The 17,741-nt window shown below is 48.4% G+C and overlaps 1 protein-coding gene across 2 annotated transcripts in view; it reads right to left on the bottom strand.

Moving 5' to 3' along the window:
* Window positions 1-1,805: 1,805 nt before the first annotated feature.
* Window positions 1,806-17,741, bottom strand: part of LOC149342837 (protein Wnt-6-like) — a 48,373-nt gene continuing 32,437 nt past the window's right edge. For both annotated transcript variants that reach the window (XM_089545334.1, XM_089545335.1), the window contains 3 exons: window positions 8,538-8,758; window positions 6,518-6,777; window positions 1,806-5,475 (listed from right to left, as the gene is read on the bottom strand). In XM_089545334.1, the coding sequence (XP_089401460.1) occupies window positions 5,020-5,475; window positions 6,518-6,777; window positions 8,538-8,758 (937 nt within the window). In that variant the 3' untranslated portion in view covers window positions 1,806-5,019. The remainder of the gene's footprint in view (window positions 5,476-6,517; window positions 6,778-8,537; window positions 8,759-17,741) is intronic.

The raw sequence follows: 17,741 nt of genomic DNA, 5'->3' as shown, positions 1-17,741 counted from the left end.
TAACGCGCGCCGACTTGTTTCCAAGTGCCCCGGCGGACCACACACGCACGCGCGCCTTACCAAGCAGATTCCGGAGAGCAGAGCAAGAAGAAGAAGAGAAAGAGCTGCAAAGGAAGGAGAGAATGAATTGGCTGATTAGGTTCTCGTTTTGTTTCCTTCTTGGGTGCCGATGACTCTTTCCCCGCCCGGAGGATCCCGCGCCCCCTCTGCATCCCCCCTGCGCGTCCAATTCCACCGCCACTGCTTCCTTGCTTGCTCGCCCGACAAGCGTCTCTCTCCCCCCTCATCTCTTGTCTGCCGTCTTGTTGTTGTTGTCGTCTCTATTCGCGCGCGCTCTGCTCACTGCCTGCGTGTCTGACACGGCTGCGAGCAGCTGGCGCGCGATGCTCTCCCTCGGCTCCCCGGACTTTACGACCCGCTTTCGATTGCACCGGCCGAAGCAGCAGCCAGGGGAAATATGGACTAAGCTTCGCCTTATAAGCGCGCCCCGCAGTCCCGTGCTGGGCTGATTGATTGATGAGCCGACGGTGGCCGTGGCTTCAGAAAGGAGACGCCGTTTCACAGGTTTGAGGTGGCGCGCGGTCGACGCGGGGAGTCCAGTCGGACACCGCGCGGTTCGTTGGTTCGAGATGTATAAAAGAGGAGTCGGTGCCTTAGAAAGCTGACCATCTTTGCGGTTGGCCGACTCGCGCCCATATAATCGGACAAGAAGGCGGAATGCTTCGTCGTCGGTTGTAACTCTTCTCTAAGCGTCATCTTTTGAGCCGGGTGCGATACTTGGTGCTTGTATTTCAAAGAATATTTTGCTTCTGTTAGAACCACAAAATGCGAGAAGCGCTGTGCTAATAATGCTTGGACGAGTATTCTTTTGACCACGAGATGCTGGTGGACGGAGCTCAAGGCTCCATAACGCGATCATTGAAAGTACCACACAGGCACGATCCCGCGTCGTCAGTGGTGTGCTGATGAGGAATGAAAACGATGCAGTGGTCATCGAGTCTCTTGATTGTTTCACACCAGCAAGCTGTGAGATCACAGCGCACGCACGATGTACTTCTGTACGAAACATCAGAAATTGGCTTTCTGTATGCAAGACTGGGAGACCACGGTCGCACAATGTCGTTTCAGGGCAAGAGTAGACCGTTGCCCCTGTCTACACAGCGTCACTCATACGGGCGAAATATGGCGCTTCTCACGGGTCGCAAAAAGACGTGTAGGAGGACGTACGAAGCTGCGCTGTGGTCACAGGAAGAAATCCTTCCAGCCCAGCCACTTCCCTGCAGGTCCGATACCAATTAAAAGAGTGGCCAGCTATGTACAGCCTTTGTCAAAAAGGATAGAGGCCGAGGGGTTGGTTCTGGGCTATGCTGTGTCACCAGCTTTTAAAATTTCTTGCGTGCGAGAGGAACTAATGCATGTCGTCACCCCTCCGAAGGTTAGGAGAAACCACGAATGCTGCAGGTGTCATACAACACGGGAACCCAAGGGAATCCGTTGGGCTCTAAACTTTTGACAAACGCTCTGATCACCAACGGTCGCTTGACGCTTTAAGGAAGAGATTTACGCCTACACTATAAACAGGAAGGAGTAAAAAAGGGAGTAAACTGACCTCTGATTTACTCCCTGTTATTAAAGGGAGCGCGCTAGAGGACAACTTACTCTCTTTCTACTTCCATGTAGGCTTATTGGTGTTTAGAGTGTCGATGTCGATTTCACGCGGCTTGCGGAGTGAAGCCGAGAGTACATGGTTGGTCAGACGACAAAATTTAACTTGGACTAAACCGAGAACACACCACACACAATACTTTACAAAACAACATCTTTATAATGCACATAAGGTTAAAAAAAAAAACATTGTTTTCGATGGCACTGAAGGCACGCTGGTGGTAAACAAACAGTCGCATGGTGCGCGTGGTCAAAAAAAAAAAAGCAAAGAAATGCTAATGTTGTGGAACAAAATAAGTTAAGTCTGCAAATAAGCTTCTAAAAAGGTCGCCGCTAGTTCGCACCCGGTCACGAACACGGATGCCCAAACACTTCCGGCTCTTCTCTCGCCGCTATGGCGAGGCGGCGAACCCGGGACAACATGTGAATGCAAAGTGCAAGAACGACTGCAGTGATCGCACTCTACAACGTCATGAAGAAAATATGATGGTCACTATGTATCTCCAGCTTACGCTTCTCATGTGGAAAACACGGGTTCTGTACGTGCTTTTACTTTGCGTACAAACTATCGCGCTTTTCTGGAGGCTAACTACAGGTAACATCTTGAGAAAAAACAGCGCTTGCAGACAAAGGACCAGAACAAGAAGGACACACAACTGCGCTGACTAACAACTTTTATTTCGGCTTTTCCTGCACTTTTTATGCTTGTCTGTTCATCTTTGTCACCTTTCATCGTCATTCGTTTAGCCGTGTTGGTTGTTGGCTTCTTCGGGATCTTTTCAGAACTTTTTGGAATTGTTTCTTTGCGCTCCCTGCCTTTGTTTCCCCCGTTGTTTCTATCTCTTTTTTCTTTTTTCTTTTCTCGCTTGTTTTGGCTGCGTTGTTGGTTATCAGTGACGATAAGAATAGTTGGTCTATGTATTGGCTCTTTCCATGCTCCCACTTTGCTGATCTGTGCGCGTGCGCATCATTCCCTCTAGTTTGTATAAAAGGTGCGGATCGGCCCCCTTCCGAAATAAAAGTTGTTAGTCAGCGCAGTTGTGTGTCCTTCTTGTTCTGGTCCTTTGTCTGCAAGCGCTGTTTTTTTCTCAAGATGAATCCCAACCAACTCGCCCAGCAACACACCTTGCACAGGTAACAACTGCGTGCTTGTGAATGGTCATGATACGGCCCAAAGCATTTATCTTTGAATACCGCATGCTTGTGAATAGTCATGATACTACCCAAAGCATTTGTCTTTGAATTCTACAAATCAAAGAAACCAGCACACTATAGAATGCCTCTGCATATGTTTTTTTGACTCAAGGGGGGAAAAAAAAGTTTCTTCATATTCACGAACAATGTTCTGAAACCTAATTATTTTTTAATTATGCCCGCAACATTCAGCACGCAATAACCTATACTCAATATTGATCTGACATAGGCTTACGTTAGCTTTAGAGCTTTTCCCTTCATGATTAATCGCTCGAGCATTGACACGACGACTGATTACGAACGAAAGTTGGCACGGACTTTTAAAGCTTCTGCCTTTTGCGGAAACATACATCGCAGTATACAATCCATTACGGTAATAAATGCTTTCGTAGAACAATAAATAACGACGCAAAATCTCATAGGAGTAGAACACGCTCATTAGCTGCCTTCATGCTATCGTATTAACAGTCTCGCAACCGTTGTCCAATTGCAATTCATTATTTCCGACCTCCAAAACTGTGAATGAGTGTTCTATATCATCAACTACATCAACTTTTTAACGAGCCTTCGTGCGCGGTAAAACACAACCGAGTATATATTGCCTTATCGTCTTTGGCGAAAAGTTATGAAACATTCTCTCTCTAATTTCATGCAGGCCAGTTTTCAAGAGGAAGGCACACCACCTTTCCCACGTGCCGAAGCTAGGCTATCCAGCATTGCAGTTTGAAAACGATCTGAAGTCAGTCATGCGGTGGAAATGTTAGTCATCGAAAAGAACAATGACACAAAATGCGTGACGGCGAACACCCCTCATCGAAAGCGGAACTCACGGTGTCGATTGCTCTCATCTAGGCCGAGCTTTTTTATTGTATATAAATTATTTTCATAAACAGAAACTACCCATAAATGCGGCCTTGGAGTACCGCTTTATGAATCAACTAAAGCGCATACAGCCTGCGCCCCTATACGCCAGAAAGAAATATTCCGCTCCTATTGCCTGTCTCGCGTTTCACCCGCAAAAACAACTGATAGGAAGTCTCGGCTGTACAATAGACAAGCGCAATCAACACCGTGCCCGCGGCGAAGAAGCCACCGAAAAAAAAACATGTCTCTACGAACGCTACAACACACAGTAACAACACGACAGAAAAAAGCCAACGACATGAACCGTGGACATATGGTCGCTAATGAAATGCCTTGAACTACGAATCAAAATTGCCACTATACTATACACATCAACAAATTTTCACGGTAACCAGTGGCGCATGCGTGGTTCACACTATAAGCCACCATCTAAACTTTCACTCTTGACTGGAAACAAAAATAAAAAGCACAGTAAGAACACCAAAGCGCAGAAACTTGACTATACCAGGTCTTAAATGCCATCAGCCGGGTAGGCGAGAAGCCACGAACACTGTCCTCTTCACAAACCACCAAAGGCAACAACAACGTGAAAGAAAATTAAAAAAAAATGCCACCTACACTCGATTTCCTGCTAGCCCGCAGCGCGCAAGTCTGCATATTCGTCCGCAGTCCTGTATAGCGCTCACACAATGCAGCGTCCGCGACCTCTTGCAGGCCGAAGAGGACGCGATGCACCGACACGGCCCCGCAAAGAGGCTGGCTTCCAGTCCACTTATGTACACACACACATACACACACCGCCGAGCGTTCGCAGCACGAGCTCATGGAGCCCAGTGTTCACTATATCACAGACCTTGTCGAAAACGAAGACGCAGTTTAAGCCTGGCGAGCCTGCGCTACGGACGAGCCCCAGTGGCCTGGTGGACCCTTGTGCGAAAGCTGTTCAGCCACAGCAAAAAGATGGAAAAAAACAAAACAGGGTAGCTCTCGAACTTCTGTTGCCAGCTTTGTGAAAGCGCTACGAAGCCACGGACGAGACAAGTGGAAGAAAAAGTTCTGTTCTAAATAACTAGCCATCGATTGAAGAACGAAGCAGTTTCTGTCATTCGCGTATACGACGTTTCGCACAACTATAAGCGCTCTTCTCCTGGCGTTAGAGGAGGAGGAGCCACAGTCTCGACACTCGCCTCTCCCTAAGCCTAACATTGCGAGTCTTCACTGTGGTCGAGGGGATAAGAAAGAGAAAGAGCTAAGCAGGGTCAGCACCACTACAACGAACACGTGTTCACGCGGCCACTATAGACACGTAGTCTCCTGCAGAGTCTCGAGACACGTCTGGCACGTGACGTTGCAGCAGTACTGGAAAGTGCAGTTGCACGCCACGCTGACCACCGTCTGCCGGCTGCGCACCTTGCGTCCACAGCACAGGGTGCGGCAGTTGTCGGGGCCCGGCGAGCCCAGCTTGCAGTGGCGGCCGCGTGTGCCCAGCGAACCGGTGCGTCTGTCCGGATCGCAGTAGTCGGGCGACTCTTCGGAGAAGACGATGTCCTCGCGCCCCGGCGGCCGCGCCGACTCCGGCACGAAACCCTTGCCCGAGTTGCCGGCCGTGACGCGCACGGCGCCTTGAAAGCGTTGCTTGAGCCGCAGGCCGACCTTGCTGAAGGTGGGCAGCTTGCGCCAGCAGGTCTTGAGCGAGCAGGTGCCGGACATGCCGTGGCAACGGCACACCCGCTCCAGGTGCAGTCGAACCGCCTGCGAGCCAGCAGAGCAAAGTGAGGACAGTTTAGAACAAACAGCACTCGGAGTGTGCTGCATACGTGGTCGCTGCGATGCGGCCTGATGCTTTGGTGTTTCGTGCCGTTTTAGAGACCTGTCCTTGAAAGAAGTGGACGAAGCTGTCAACTTTTTGAATATGTGTTGCGCGAGTGTTGCTGTTGCTCATGGTTGCTGCATGGTACATGTTCAGCAGGGGTACCCTTTTTGTCACCTGCGTGCAGTAACAATACGACGACCAGTGATGACTTAGGAACACGTAATCAGCAGTAACTGGCGAAGATCATTTGTTTCAGCAGTATACGGCCAACGCCTTGCGACTTTTGGTGAGCTAATGATAGTTATGCCTGAAATGGTCAGGCTCGAAAGTAAAGAGCACGAACAGAAGGTGACATGTGAAAATGGTCAACAACAATGGACGATCCCGCACTGATCGGCTACCTTTTCCTTGATGAAAGTCTACAGTTTACTCACGCAGGCCATCGCGCAACAGACGAGGCAAAGCTCTTGCCGCAGATGACGACATTGGTTTTGGTCTTTGAGGAAACTAAATGGCGCACAACTGTTTTACATCTCGTTGGACACCTCAACCGCGCCGTAACTGAAGGGATAAAGGAGAGAGAGAGAGAGAGAGAGAAAAAGAAAATTAAAAGAAGAAAAAAACAGGTGCCGAAGTGGAGAGCTATACGGAATAATTTCGACCACCTGGGGATCTTGCACCAACCTGCACTGGCATCGCACAGTACACGGGCATCTTTAGCGTTTCGCCTCCATCGCAATCCGGGTATACTCCGGCTCAGCAGCCGAGCGCTCTGACTACTGAGCCACCGCAGCGGGTATGTGTACACACAGCACCACTACAAAACACAAGCCGCAGCGAGTTACTGTCAGTATTGGTTGCTCCTGCTGTACTATAAGGGGCGTCCACACACTCTCCCAATGGAGCTCCAATATAGCGAAGGCGCATGGTTTTCACATCAAGACCCCTGCGCATGCCGTCACTCACGCATATACTACTCACCTGGCGTCCGGCTTCGTAGTTGTGCGAAAGGATGGTGGCGCGCAGGTCGCCGACGCGCTTGCGGTTCATGAAGTCTCTCGACTTGTGGTATCCGAAGTCGACGTAGTGGTCGCACCCGGTGCGCCCCTGCAGGTGGTTGGCGGCGTTGTGTCGCCGCCGGCACTGGCAGTCCAGCAGCCGGCCCTGGGCGCACGCCTCGGTCAGCGCGTACACCACGCCGGCCGCCACGATGGCGTCCACGAAAGCCGCCTCGCGCGTGTCTGCGCACAGCGGATGCCAGGGGGCGCTCGTCATTCAATGTCTGCTCGAACTGAACAAAGTTCGAAACAGGGGCAGCGGAATTGGGCTCCCCTTAATGCACGCGATACCGAGGATGCCAAGACGGCAATATGTATAAACCAGAAATTCGGATTAAGCGAGTTTGAATTAACTTGTTTTGCAATACAATTGTCAGTGTCGATATTGAAGTGAGATTTCAACTCACCACGCTGACCGTACTAGGTACTAGTCGACAAAGGACTGGAACAGTGGCCTGGTTTGAAAGTGTTTTCTTCTGTTTTATTTTCATTTTGCAATTCCCACTACGTAATCCCGCTTGTTTCCTGCGGTGGAATTTTTTTTCCTGGATTGTGTTTGGTATAGTTATGCACACGGTGACGAAGGTAATTTCTTGCTCATCATGCTCATTTATCTCTGTCTCCTTCCCTTCCACTGTATTAAATGAAATTACTAGGTAAAGAAATATTGAAGCCAGTTCTCGAGCACTCTAATCGCATCATTCAATGCGGTGTCATCTTTAATACTTTATTCAGTGGGGCACTGACAGCAAATGTAAAGTAGGCCTGTATCGATACGTGATCACGTCCTAATGACAAATAAGCTACTTTCACTGGAAACTGAGTGTTATAAGCTGCATAGAAAGTAAAAAAAAAAAAAACATGGACGGCAGGTATACCGCCACTACAGGACATTGTCGCATGCAAAACTAGCCGCGATGGCATTAAAACCAGGTGTGGATTTCTGAGGCTAGGCTATATACTGCCATTCACTTCTAGTATATGATCCCAGAATGCTTTCGCTTAAAAAAAAATCTTTCATTTTTAAATCAAAATTTCTCAGCAATAAGTGTGTATTTTGATCATGGACATCTGGACGTACATTCGCATGTACATACATTAGGAAAGCGCCAAGCAATAATTTTTACTCAGGCAAAAATTTGGAGGGAGTTGTCCCCATTGCCTATTTGGGGAAAAGGAAAGTTGCCTGGCGCATGCATGTAACTGTTCACCGATCTATGTGGCGTCACCGCTACTGTGCAAGGCTGTGGCTCATGCATGTAACTGTTCACCGAGCTAAATGGTGTCAACGCAACTGCACAATGCTGTGGCGCATGCATGTAACTGTTCACCGTGATAAATGGTGTCAACGCAACTGCGCAATGCTGTGGCGCATGCATGTAACTGTTCACCGTGATAAATGGTGTCAACGCAACTGCGCAATGCTGTGGCGCATGCATGTAACTGTTCACCGTGATAAATGGTGTCAACGCAACTGCGCAATGCTGTGGCGCATGCATGTAACTGTTCACCGAACTAAGTGGTGCCATCGCAACTGCGTCAGGCTGCGGCGCATGCATGTAACTGTTCACCGTGATAAATGGTGTCAGCGCAACTGCGCAATGCTGTGGCGCATGCATGTAACTGTTCACCGAGCTAAGTGGTGCCATCGCAACTGCGTCAGGCTGCGGCGCATGCATGTAAATGTTCACCGAGCTAAGTGGTGTCAACGCAACTGCGCAATGCTGTGGCGCATGCATGTAACTGTTCACCGAGCTAAGTGGTGCCATCGCAACTGCGTCAGGCTGCGGCGCATGCATGTAAATGTTCACCGAGCTAAGTGGTGTCACCGCAACTGCGCCAGGCTGGGGTAGGAGAGATGGGGGACAAAAAGGAGAGGAATGAAAGGACTTGTAGGGCGGAGAGAGGGAGATAGAGGGGGGGGGGGGGGGAGGGGAACTCACCCTTCATGAGCACCTTCTTCATGGAGGAGCGTAGCGTGGAGCAGTTCCAGCGGTGGAAGCGGAACTGGTTCTGGCACTCGCGGATGCCCAGGTCGACGCCGCGCGCGATCTCGCGCACCACCTTGGGCTCCTTGCGACAGATGCGCGCCTTGCGGCCGCGCAGCAGGCGCTTCTTCTTGCACACGCGCGCGGGCTCCATGATGAGCTGCCACCGCATCGCCCTGCGAGAGGCCCCACCTCGGTGTCGTCACATCTCTCCGGTAGACATGCACTGTATACAACCGCCGTCGTAATGGAACGAGACTCCGGCGGAGAAAGTTGATTTATTCGCGTCCATGCCGCGTTTTGTTAGAGGTGCAATGGTGCACCGTGTAATTCGCTCATCCGGCATTATGTTTCGTGCAAAAGCGGCGATGAAATTGGGCTTTTCTTTGTTGTTGTGGTTTTTAATAATGTGTTCTGCGGGTCGACCTAGACACGAATGCACGCGAGAGCATGTACCCATACACACGCACACAAGCAAGCACGCATGCACGCACACAAAAAACAAACGCAGGAGAAGCACTTTTTAACGCGAAGGAGCTCATGCCGGAGAAAATCCGACGTCGTGGTCGGCGCCGTTGGCCGGGGGCGAAAAATTCCCAGAGAAGCAACCTTGGAGGCAGGTGAGCAACCTAGGTCACGTGACCTTGGGGCGTCATCACAAACTGCCCACCGGATAGTGAGCATACTGCGCACCGTGGCAGGGGGCATTTAAATTGATGATTGATCAGATTGCTCGGGAAGAGCAGCCTGGGTCGCAGAAGCCCCACAGGGGACATCTTACGGCAGTGGCACATATACGAGGGGGTACCCAAAAGAAACCGGACTAAATTTTTTGGTCGGCAAAGCTTCTGTGGTACCGCGTTTTGCCACTAGGAGTGCATAGAACGAACATTCCAGAGTCAGTAAGCCGAGTGCCGTCGTTGAAGGAGGTCAGACTAGTTTAGGCAGAGTTTTAGAGTGACGACTGTTTTGTGTGAATGTCGTTTTTGCAATGACTGATTTTCGTGAACAGCGTGCGCCGGTGAAATTCTGATTTTTGCTTGGAAAAAGTTGAATTGGAAACTCTTGAAATATTAAGAAAGACGTACAAGGGCGATGCTATGGGGACAACTCAAGAGTTCCTGAATCGAATTCTGAATCAAAGCAACAACCATGCCAATGGAAAACTTCAAATTCACCTCGCCTCAAGAAAGCTCTTCTCGTGCATTGTTGCGCTTACGAAGGAACTTGGACACAATCAGGGACGACACAGAACAGATGTGCGCAAACTATCAACTGCAAGTTTATTTCTGAGTGCATGTATATATAGGCATTGTCAAGACAAAAACAAAAACAAAAACAAATCCGTGATCACATCGTCATGGCAAGATATCTTTTAACGTCCTGTCCAGCAGTAAAAAACATGCATTATCTTTCTGACTTAGCTGTTTGTTTTTATTTTTCCAAAAATTCTTTTTCCTGATTTGAGAGCTCGATAGAAGGCACGCTTACACATGGCCCTTCTTTTCCTGATTGTATGCAGTATGCTTCCCAAAGTTCCCTGATTAGCTTCTCTCTTGAACCGAGCAGTATTGCTGTCTGCTTAAAGTGAGGTGTGCAATTTTTGCATCTGGCGCAATGCGCTGCAAGATTTCCCGGTGAGTTGACAAGACTGCAGTTGCGCCTATGTTCTCTGAGCCTCTCATTGAGGCACCTACTGGTCTGGCCAACGTACGTTTGCCCGCATGATAGCGGTATCTTATACACAACACCTTCGCGGCATTCCACGAACTTTGTCTCATGTTTGACGCCACATGACACCTCTTTCTCGGCATTGTCTTCGTCGTTTACTTTCGCGCACATTGCTTTCAATTTTTTGGGTGCTGAAAAAACAACTTTTACGTCGTGTCTTTGTGCAACCTTTTTCAGGTTGTGGGAAAGTGCATGGACGTATGGGATAACCACAGGCCTCTTCTTTTCTTTGGCATTGCCTTGGTCCTTTGTTCGGACTGTCCTTCTTAGCACTTTCTCTGCCACGGAAACGAGCAAAGGTGTCGGATAGCCTGCTTTTCTCAGGCGTGTTGCCTGCAGATGGAAGCTTTCTTGCATCTTGTGGCTGCATGATTTCTTTATGGCCTGCTCAAAACATGACATGGCCATATTTCGTTTGATCAGCTTGGAATGGGCAGAGTCATACGGTAGTAGGCCTTTCTCATTGCGCGTTTTGTACTGCCAGCATATATGTGGTTCAAGAGTGAGAGCTAGATCAAGGAACTGTAGGTTGTTGTTTGCAGGTAGCTCGTGGGTAAATGTGAGCCCCTTGTGGGCTCTTTTGAACTGCTCCAAAGTTTCTTCCAACACGTTGGGCGTGGCAAAGGTTTTATCTGCACAAACCAAAAAGTCGTCTACATAACGGAAGCACTTTGTAACACCAAGCGGTACCAATGTTTTTTCCAACTCTCTGTCCCCTCTGGCAAGGAAGATGTCACAGAGAACGGGGGCTATAGCAGATCCTATGCAAATTCCGTCATTTTGAGAGAAAACAGCACCATTGAACTCGACACACAATGATGAAAGGTATGCTTTCAGCAGAGCAAGAAAATCTGTGGTACTAATGGCGCTCTCATTCATAAACTTCACGCAGCCATATTCTCCAATGCACTCTTCTACGCACTCAAGCACCTGCTCCCGCGGTACACAGTAGAAAAGGTCTGTCACGTCAATGGAGAAACAAGTCACACTGGGATCATTCTTCAGGTATTCGATGACTTCGTTCGAATTTCTGATGACGAACGGGTCTTTCACCGGAAGCTTGTTCAGATGGCACTGGAGGTATCCCGCTATGTTCCTTTGCCATGTGCCCTTATCCTCAACTATAGTTCGGAATGGTGCTCCTGGTTTGTGCGTCTTAATTGAGAAGAATGGCCTCAGAGTAAGCTTCTTGCTGTCCTTAACTGCTTTAGCGAGTTTTTCCAGGCCTGCGCTCTCGCATAGCTTTGCCGCTTGGTTGCGGTTTTTCTTCAGGGTTCTTTCGTTGAGTTGCTCTTGCCTGGTGAAATTTTTTGAGATTGCATCCAGAGCTTTTGCGTGGTAGTCACCTGCTTCCACTACGGCAAAGCCTCCTGTCTTGTCTGCCATCAAAAGTTTGTCTGTTATTACGTAGAAAATCGACAGTTTTCTTTGGAACCACTCTGGCATCCTTTTGCTTGCTTCTTTCATTTATGCACAATAATGCCTCTTTGACGCATGCATTCTTTTCTTCTGATTGAGCTCGGTTTGCAATGGAGCGAATCAAGCCTAGAACTTCCAATGGCTTGAGGGTTGGCTGAACGGCATATTTGGGTCCCTTTTTCAACGTGTCGAGAATCGCAGGCGGCATTTCGCGTCCCGAGTAGTTGAACACGTTAGGCACGTCTGAGTCGTATTTCTTTTTCTTCTTTCTTGGCAGATTTCTAAAAGACTCAGCCCACTTACGTTCCGCCAACCCTTCCGCCCAGTCTACAAAGTATTTAATCATGTGCTTACTTTGTCCTTTTCCTAGCGTCGAAGAGCAGATCAATTTGATGTGGTCGCGGTAGATCCTGACTTGCCTCCATGTCTCTGCTCGCAATACCTTGCAAAGGCGTCGACACGTTGCTTCTGTTGGGGTCATCCAGCCAAAGAGTGCTGAAATAACTTGGGTTGTCAATCCATGGGAGACAGCGTAGGTGAGAGTTCTTGTTCGGCATCTTGCCTCGGCGATGAGTTCGATGAAAAACCTTATACGGGTGAGCGGGGACACTTGTGGTATGTTAAGGCCCGATGTACACGAAATAATACACGGGAAATCTTGCAGCGCATTGCGCCAGATGCAAAAATTGCACACCTCACTTTAAGCAGACAGCAATACTGCTCGGTTCAAGAGAGAAGCTAATCAGGGAACTTTGGGAAGCATACTGCATACAATCAGGAAAAGAAGGGCCATGTGTAAGCGTGCCTTCTATCGAGCTCTCAAATCAGGAAAAAGAATTTTTGGAAAAATAAAAACAAACAGCTAAGTCAGAAAGATAATGCATGTTTTTTACTGCTGGACAGGACGTTAAAAGATATCTTGCCATGACGATGTGATCACGGATTTGTTTTTGTTTTTGTCTTGACAATGCCTATATATACATGCACTCAGAAATAAACTTGCAGTTGATAGTTTGCGCACATCTGTTCTGTGTCGTCCCTGATTGTGTCCAAGTTCCTTCGTAAGCGCAACAATGCACGAGAATAACAACCACCAACTAGCCCAATTTGAAACTCTCCTCAAGAAAGCTCGTCATGTGAAACCAAACCTCAAAACAATGCTGATTTGTTTTTCGACGTGAGAGGAATCGTCCATTGAGAATTTGTTCCGCAGGGTCAGACAGTTAGCCAGGCTTTCTACTTGGATGTTTTGAAAAGATTGGGCAACAGTGTTTGGTGGAAGCGGCCTGATTTGTGGCAGACGGGTGACTGGTTTTTCCACCATGGCAATGCCCCTGCTCACACAGCCCTGTCTCTACGTCAAATTCGGACCAAAAATGGCATGACCTCTGTTCCTCAACCCTCATACTCTCCCGACCTTGCCCCGTGCTACTTTCTTAGTTTTCTAGAATGAAAAAATAGGTGAATGGAAAGCGTTTCGCCGATGTTGCTGAGGTGAAGAAAAAAAACGACGAAGGCACTGTCAAGCATCACAAAAGATGAATTTAAACAATGTTTTGAAAAATGGAATGTAAGATTTTACAAGCGTATCATTGCAAGTGGGGAATACTTTGAAGGAGTTTGTAGGTCTGTGCTTAAAATGTGAACAAATAAGTCCAGTTTCTTTTGGGTACCCCCTCGTATCTTAACCACTGCACCACTCCGCGAGGAGTAGTATGAGTAGCACCATGGAACTACGAATTTTAAGTAGAGAATGACCAGTTCTGTGTATGAGGGCATTCACCTATTATCGCTGTTCGAATAACTTCCATCCGTGAACAGCGCATCTGAACACCGGAACCGGAATGAAAACCGGAGTGCGCACTTTATTCACATTTGGCTTAACTACGCAAATCGACGACGTTTTTTTTTTAACTGTTTTGATATTCGTATACCACATCCAGAAACTTGCACTATACACGAACCGACGCGAATCTATAAATGACGTCGAGGCGTACAAGAGCGACGGCTCTCTTTACATGCAAACCTGCCGAGGGTGGCAAAACCGCAAATTCACACTGAAATCCGCAAGTGTTCAACGCAGCTTTATCGAAAAGGAGATACGGGCTATATATGCATAGCCTTGGTAATCTGTCTTTTCGGCGATTTCGTAAGAGTGAATATGAGAAAGACAGAAGTGCGCAGAACAATAGGCCGTCAGAACAACAAATACAGTTACGACAAAATTCAAATACAAAACGACAATCTGCGAGCGCCGCCGAAAGCAATTGCGTATACAACTGCGTGTACAAAAAATGTCTCCCCCCTCTTCCGGCTAGGCGTCTCGGATATATATGTATACGACGGTCGCAGGAGAAGGCAATATTGGTCGTTAAACATGTCGACGACGGTCGGTGCCCTGTTTTTGTTCAAAGCTGCTTCGCAGCGGCCTGAGCCTCAGGGAAACCCCCTGTGACGTGATCTTCCAAGCGGAGTTAAAGCGCCGTTCCATCGGGGTCACGTCGGTCGACATCTGCGGCGGCCATCACCCTAGCCCAACACGGCCCGCTTCTACAAAGGACCAGAGAGGCAATGTGCCAGAAGAAAAGAAGTGAAAAAGGGGAGGGGGCCGAAGAGCAACAGCTTTTTCACAGGGGCAGCTGCGTGGCGCGAGGACCGTTTACACGCGATGACGTTTGCGGCGAACACGGCCGCTCTCATTGGCGTCTCTTTTCTGCAAACCCCTCGCCGCCAAACTCACGAAGGGCGCGCGAGTGGCTTTGTGTTTTTCCTTTTCCTGTTCTTTTACTTTATTCGGGGGTTAGACCGAACCTCGGCCCCGTGCCAAGCAAGCCCGTCTGTTTACGCCGCGAGGCATAAAGGAGGCCATAACGTTCCCATCCACACGACGCCGCTGTGTACAGCCCCTCTACTGTACGCACACACACACAAACACGCTGCCGCAGCCATACGGGGCCCGCTCGGTTATGGGCCGGCCGGGGGTTTGCATCGACAGCTTCGCAAACGGAGTGGCAGTACAAGCGTTCAAGTGAAGGTGGGCTTGCTCCCATGACGCATACAGCATGAACGCATATGAATTCTTAAGTGTATGTGTGTGAGAGAGAGAAATAGTAGGAGGGCAGGTGCGTATGCTACAAGATTCAAAGACCCTAAGTCGAACAATAAAGGTGCGATAGACCTTTTTTTTTTCTTTTTTTTCACACCATCCAGAGGCAATACACTCCTGCGCGAGAGTCGAAGAACATACACAAATCCTGGTACGTATCGTTTTCCCACAACAGGAATCGAACTTTCAATAACGCTAGCGGCAGAATAAGGTTGCAATCACTCATAGAGCCCACGTTATGAAGCCTATGCAAGTAGATGAGTGTGCATTTAACACAAGCTAGCGTGACAAGCTTTCTTACTTTAGCCGCTTTGATAGAATTTCATTTTTTTAATGCATGCAGTGCTAAGAATGAATCTTTTTTGTTTTCGTATGGTAAAAACATCACGCCGATGTTTACTACCAGGACCAAGGAAGGGGACGCATGAATGCTCTACCACGCTAGAAATTTATCCATCATAAACCATACAACTAACGGGTGCCGAGCATGTGTTTGTTTGTTTCTGCATTTTGTGATTACATATGCTACTACAGTACACTGAGGTAGGAGTCCAGTAGGAGTCCTGAAGTAATGCACCAGTAAAGTAAAGAGCTGTGTGTGTTTGAGTACTAGTTATTTAATTAATTGTATGATCGTGCATAATACTTGCATCTCAGTGACTTAGTATGAAACGAAACAACAGTATTACGCTGTCGCTGATTACGGTACCTCTAACAGTGTAGACAATGGTTTTTAATGTCTCAGTTGGGCGAAGTAAAACGAAATAAATTCCGTCACCTCGGCACTTTCGCATTGCTTGTATTTTATCCCAAACATATAGATGACGGATTATTGCAATCCGGACAAATAACACTACGAGTGTGGCGCGATAGGTCAGACCTATAGGCAGTAATTCATACGTCATAACTGGCTGTACTGATTGCGACGCAAGGTCGCTTCAGATATGAGCATAACATATATTTGTACGCTGTGTCGGTTGGTTCGTTTATAAGCAAAAATGGAGCCAAAATTGCATGCCGTTCCTGCCAGTTAACGTTATGTGCTTTGCTACTTCACCAGCAGTGATGATAGTTAGAGACCAGCAAATGTAGTTTAAATTTCAGTTTGAAACGGCGAAACATGCGTTTCGCTTAATCGGTAATGAACAAAATTTGAGGCTGTGTATGTTTCGCTAAAATTAGCTAAAATTCGGTCTTTTCGCGCAGAATACCGCGCAACATGCGGTAGCTTATGAAAAAAAAAAGCATCATAATACGGAAACCGCTGTTAAGCAGTAGAAAAATATAGCATTGTGTTCTGAAACTGAGTCTGTGTCCGCTGTGAAACAATGTATAGAGGCTATAGTGCACGCTGTTATTGTGTGGCCTATAGCTGAAGGAGACGGGCAAAGATCAAGGCCGCTATTGTACACTGTCGCCTTTCATATTGCATAGAGGACAAGTAATGAGTTTCACATTTTGTTGCATCCGACGAACGATTAAGGGGAAGGCCGGGGGTCTGTAACTCTTGCCGGTCAGCAGCTAGAGCAAAACTGGTGCAGAAGCCTTTGACTGCATTTCGTGCGCCCATATAGAGCCATATATAGAGCATGCTCAAGTTGTATTCTGCTGCCAGTCGGGTCCTTCTGTTTCACCGACAAAAGTCTCCTCCGGTCTAAAACTGGGCGCGGTTCTGGTCCACTGCTTTCCCGTTTTTACCCCAACTCAGCCCGACGAAACAAAAACGGACGGCAGGATAAACATTTTTAATTTTTTTTTACTTGATCTCTTATCTCCGCGTCCTAATCAGTTACAGAGGTTGGCTACGGGGATAGTTATTACAGGTAAGCGAAAAAAATACTGTTAATGGGAATAAATAAGCACAAAAAAGAAACTATACATACGGAGGTAACGAACGCACAAAAAGGAAACGATCAAGTCGGTTCCAGGACAGACAGGAGAATACATCATTAGATGAGACGACGGCAATATATTCACGGCAAATAGTTCCAATCAGACATTGTTCTGGAAAAGAGAATTGACTTTCTCAGCATTTCACCCCCACATTTGAATATTATTACTAAATTTCCCTTGATCTTAGATGTAATTGTACACTTAATGGTTATGGCGTGGTCTATTTGCGTGGTAGTATCTAGTCGGGTGGGTGAGGGTTACTTCTTGGTCGGGACCTGTTCTGGAGCGAAAATATTACGAACCAGCTTTAGTCTCACAGCCATATCCTGAATTCTGCTTCACAACTCCGACCGAAATCGCGAGACCTGCTCGGCTGTTCAGCCCCGTACGAAGCCATCGAACAGACATCGATCGATCTCGCTACAGGACGATCAGAAGGCGCGGATCCTCAGCCCATCGCTTGGATCGACTGCCGCTCCGTGAAGGTTAGACTACACCGAGTAGCTCCAGGATTCAGCCTTCGTTATAAGGGGGGGTTGACGGGGTCCATCTATGCTCTCTCCCCCTCCCCGCCTCATCTCGGGCCGCTGCTGTCGAACGCCGTCGTGAAGGACGTTGATGTAAACGGGGATATGGCTTCGGCGTCACGTCTCTGACAGGGCCCACAGACAAATGACGTCGAGCACATCATTAACCGGGCGCGTCTATGAGCCTTCTATTATTGCCCCGCCTGCATCCATTCACGAATCACGCGGCCTGTCCTGTAAATAACTTCCCCGCGGCGCTGTGTGTGCGCCTAGCTGCCCCCCCCCCCCCCCCCCCCCCCCCGCTTCCAAAGGGTGTGGTGCCTGCCCCGCGGTGCAGTGCCTTCGAGAGCGCCCCAGGCACGCGGCGGGCATTGGCTGCTGGCCATCGTGCGGGAACGCTAGGGCTTTGCCTTTGCCGGACTTCGCGCAGAAAGTGCATACCTCGTTTCGTTATAACGAAGTTGTAGTCGCCCGGTGATTACT

This window comes from Amblyomma mixtum, chromosome 5 (genome assembly GCF_055824585.1).
Source record: "Amblyomma mixtum isolate Tamu chromosome 5, ASM5582458v1, whole genome shotgun sequence".
Taxonomy (NCBI): domain Eukaryota; kingdom Metazoa; phylum Arthropoda; class Arachnida; order Ixodida; family Ixodidae; genus Amblyomma; species Amblyomma mixtum.
Note: the sequence above shows the minus strand (reverse complement) of the source record. Positions and strands in the feature narration are given on the sequence as shown.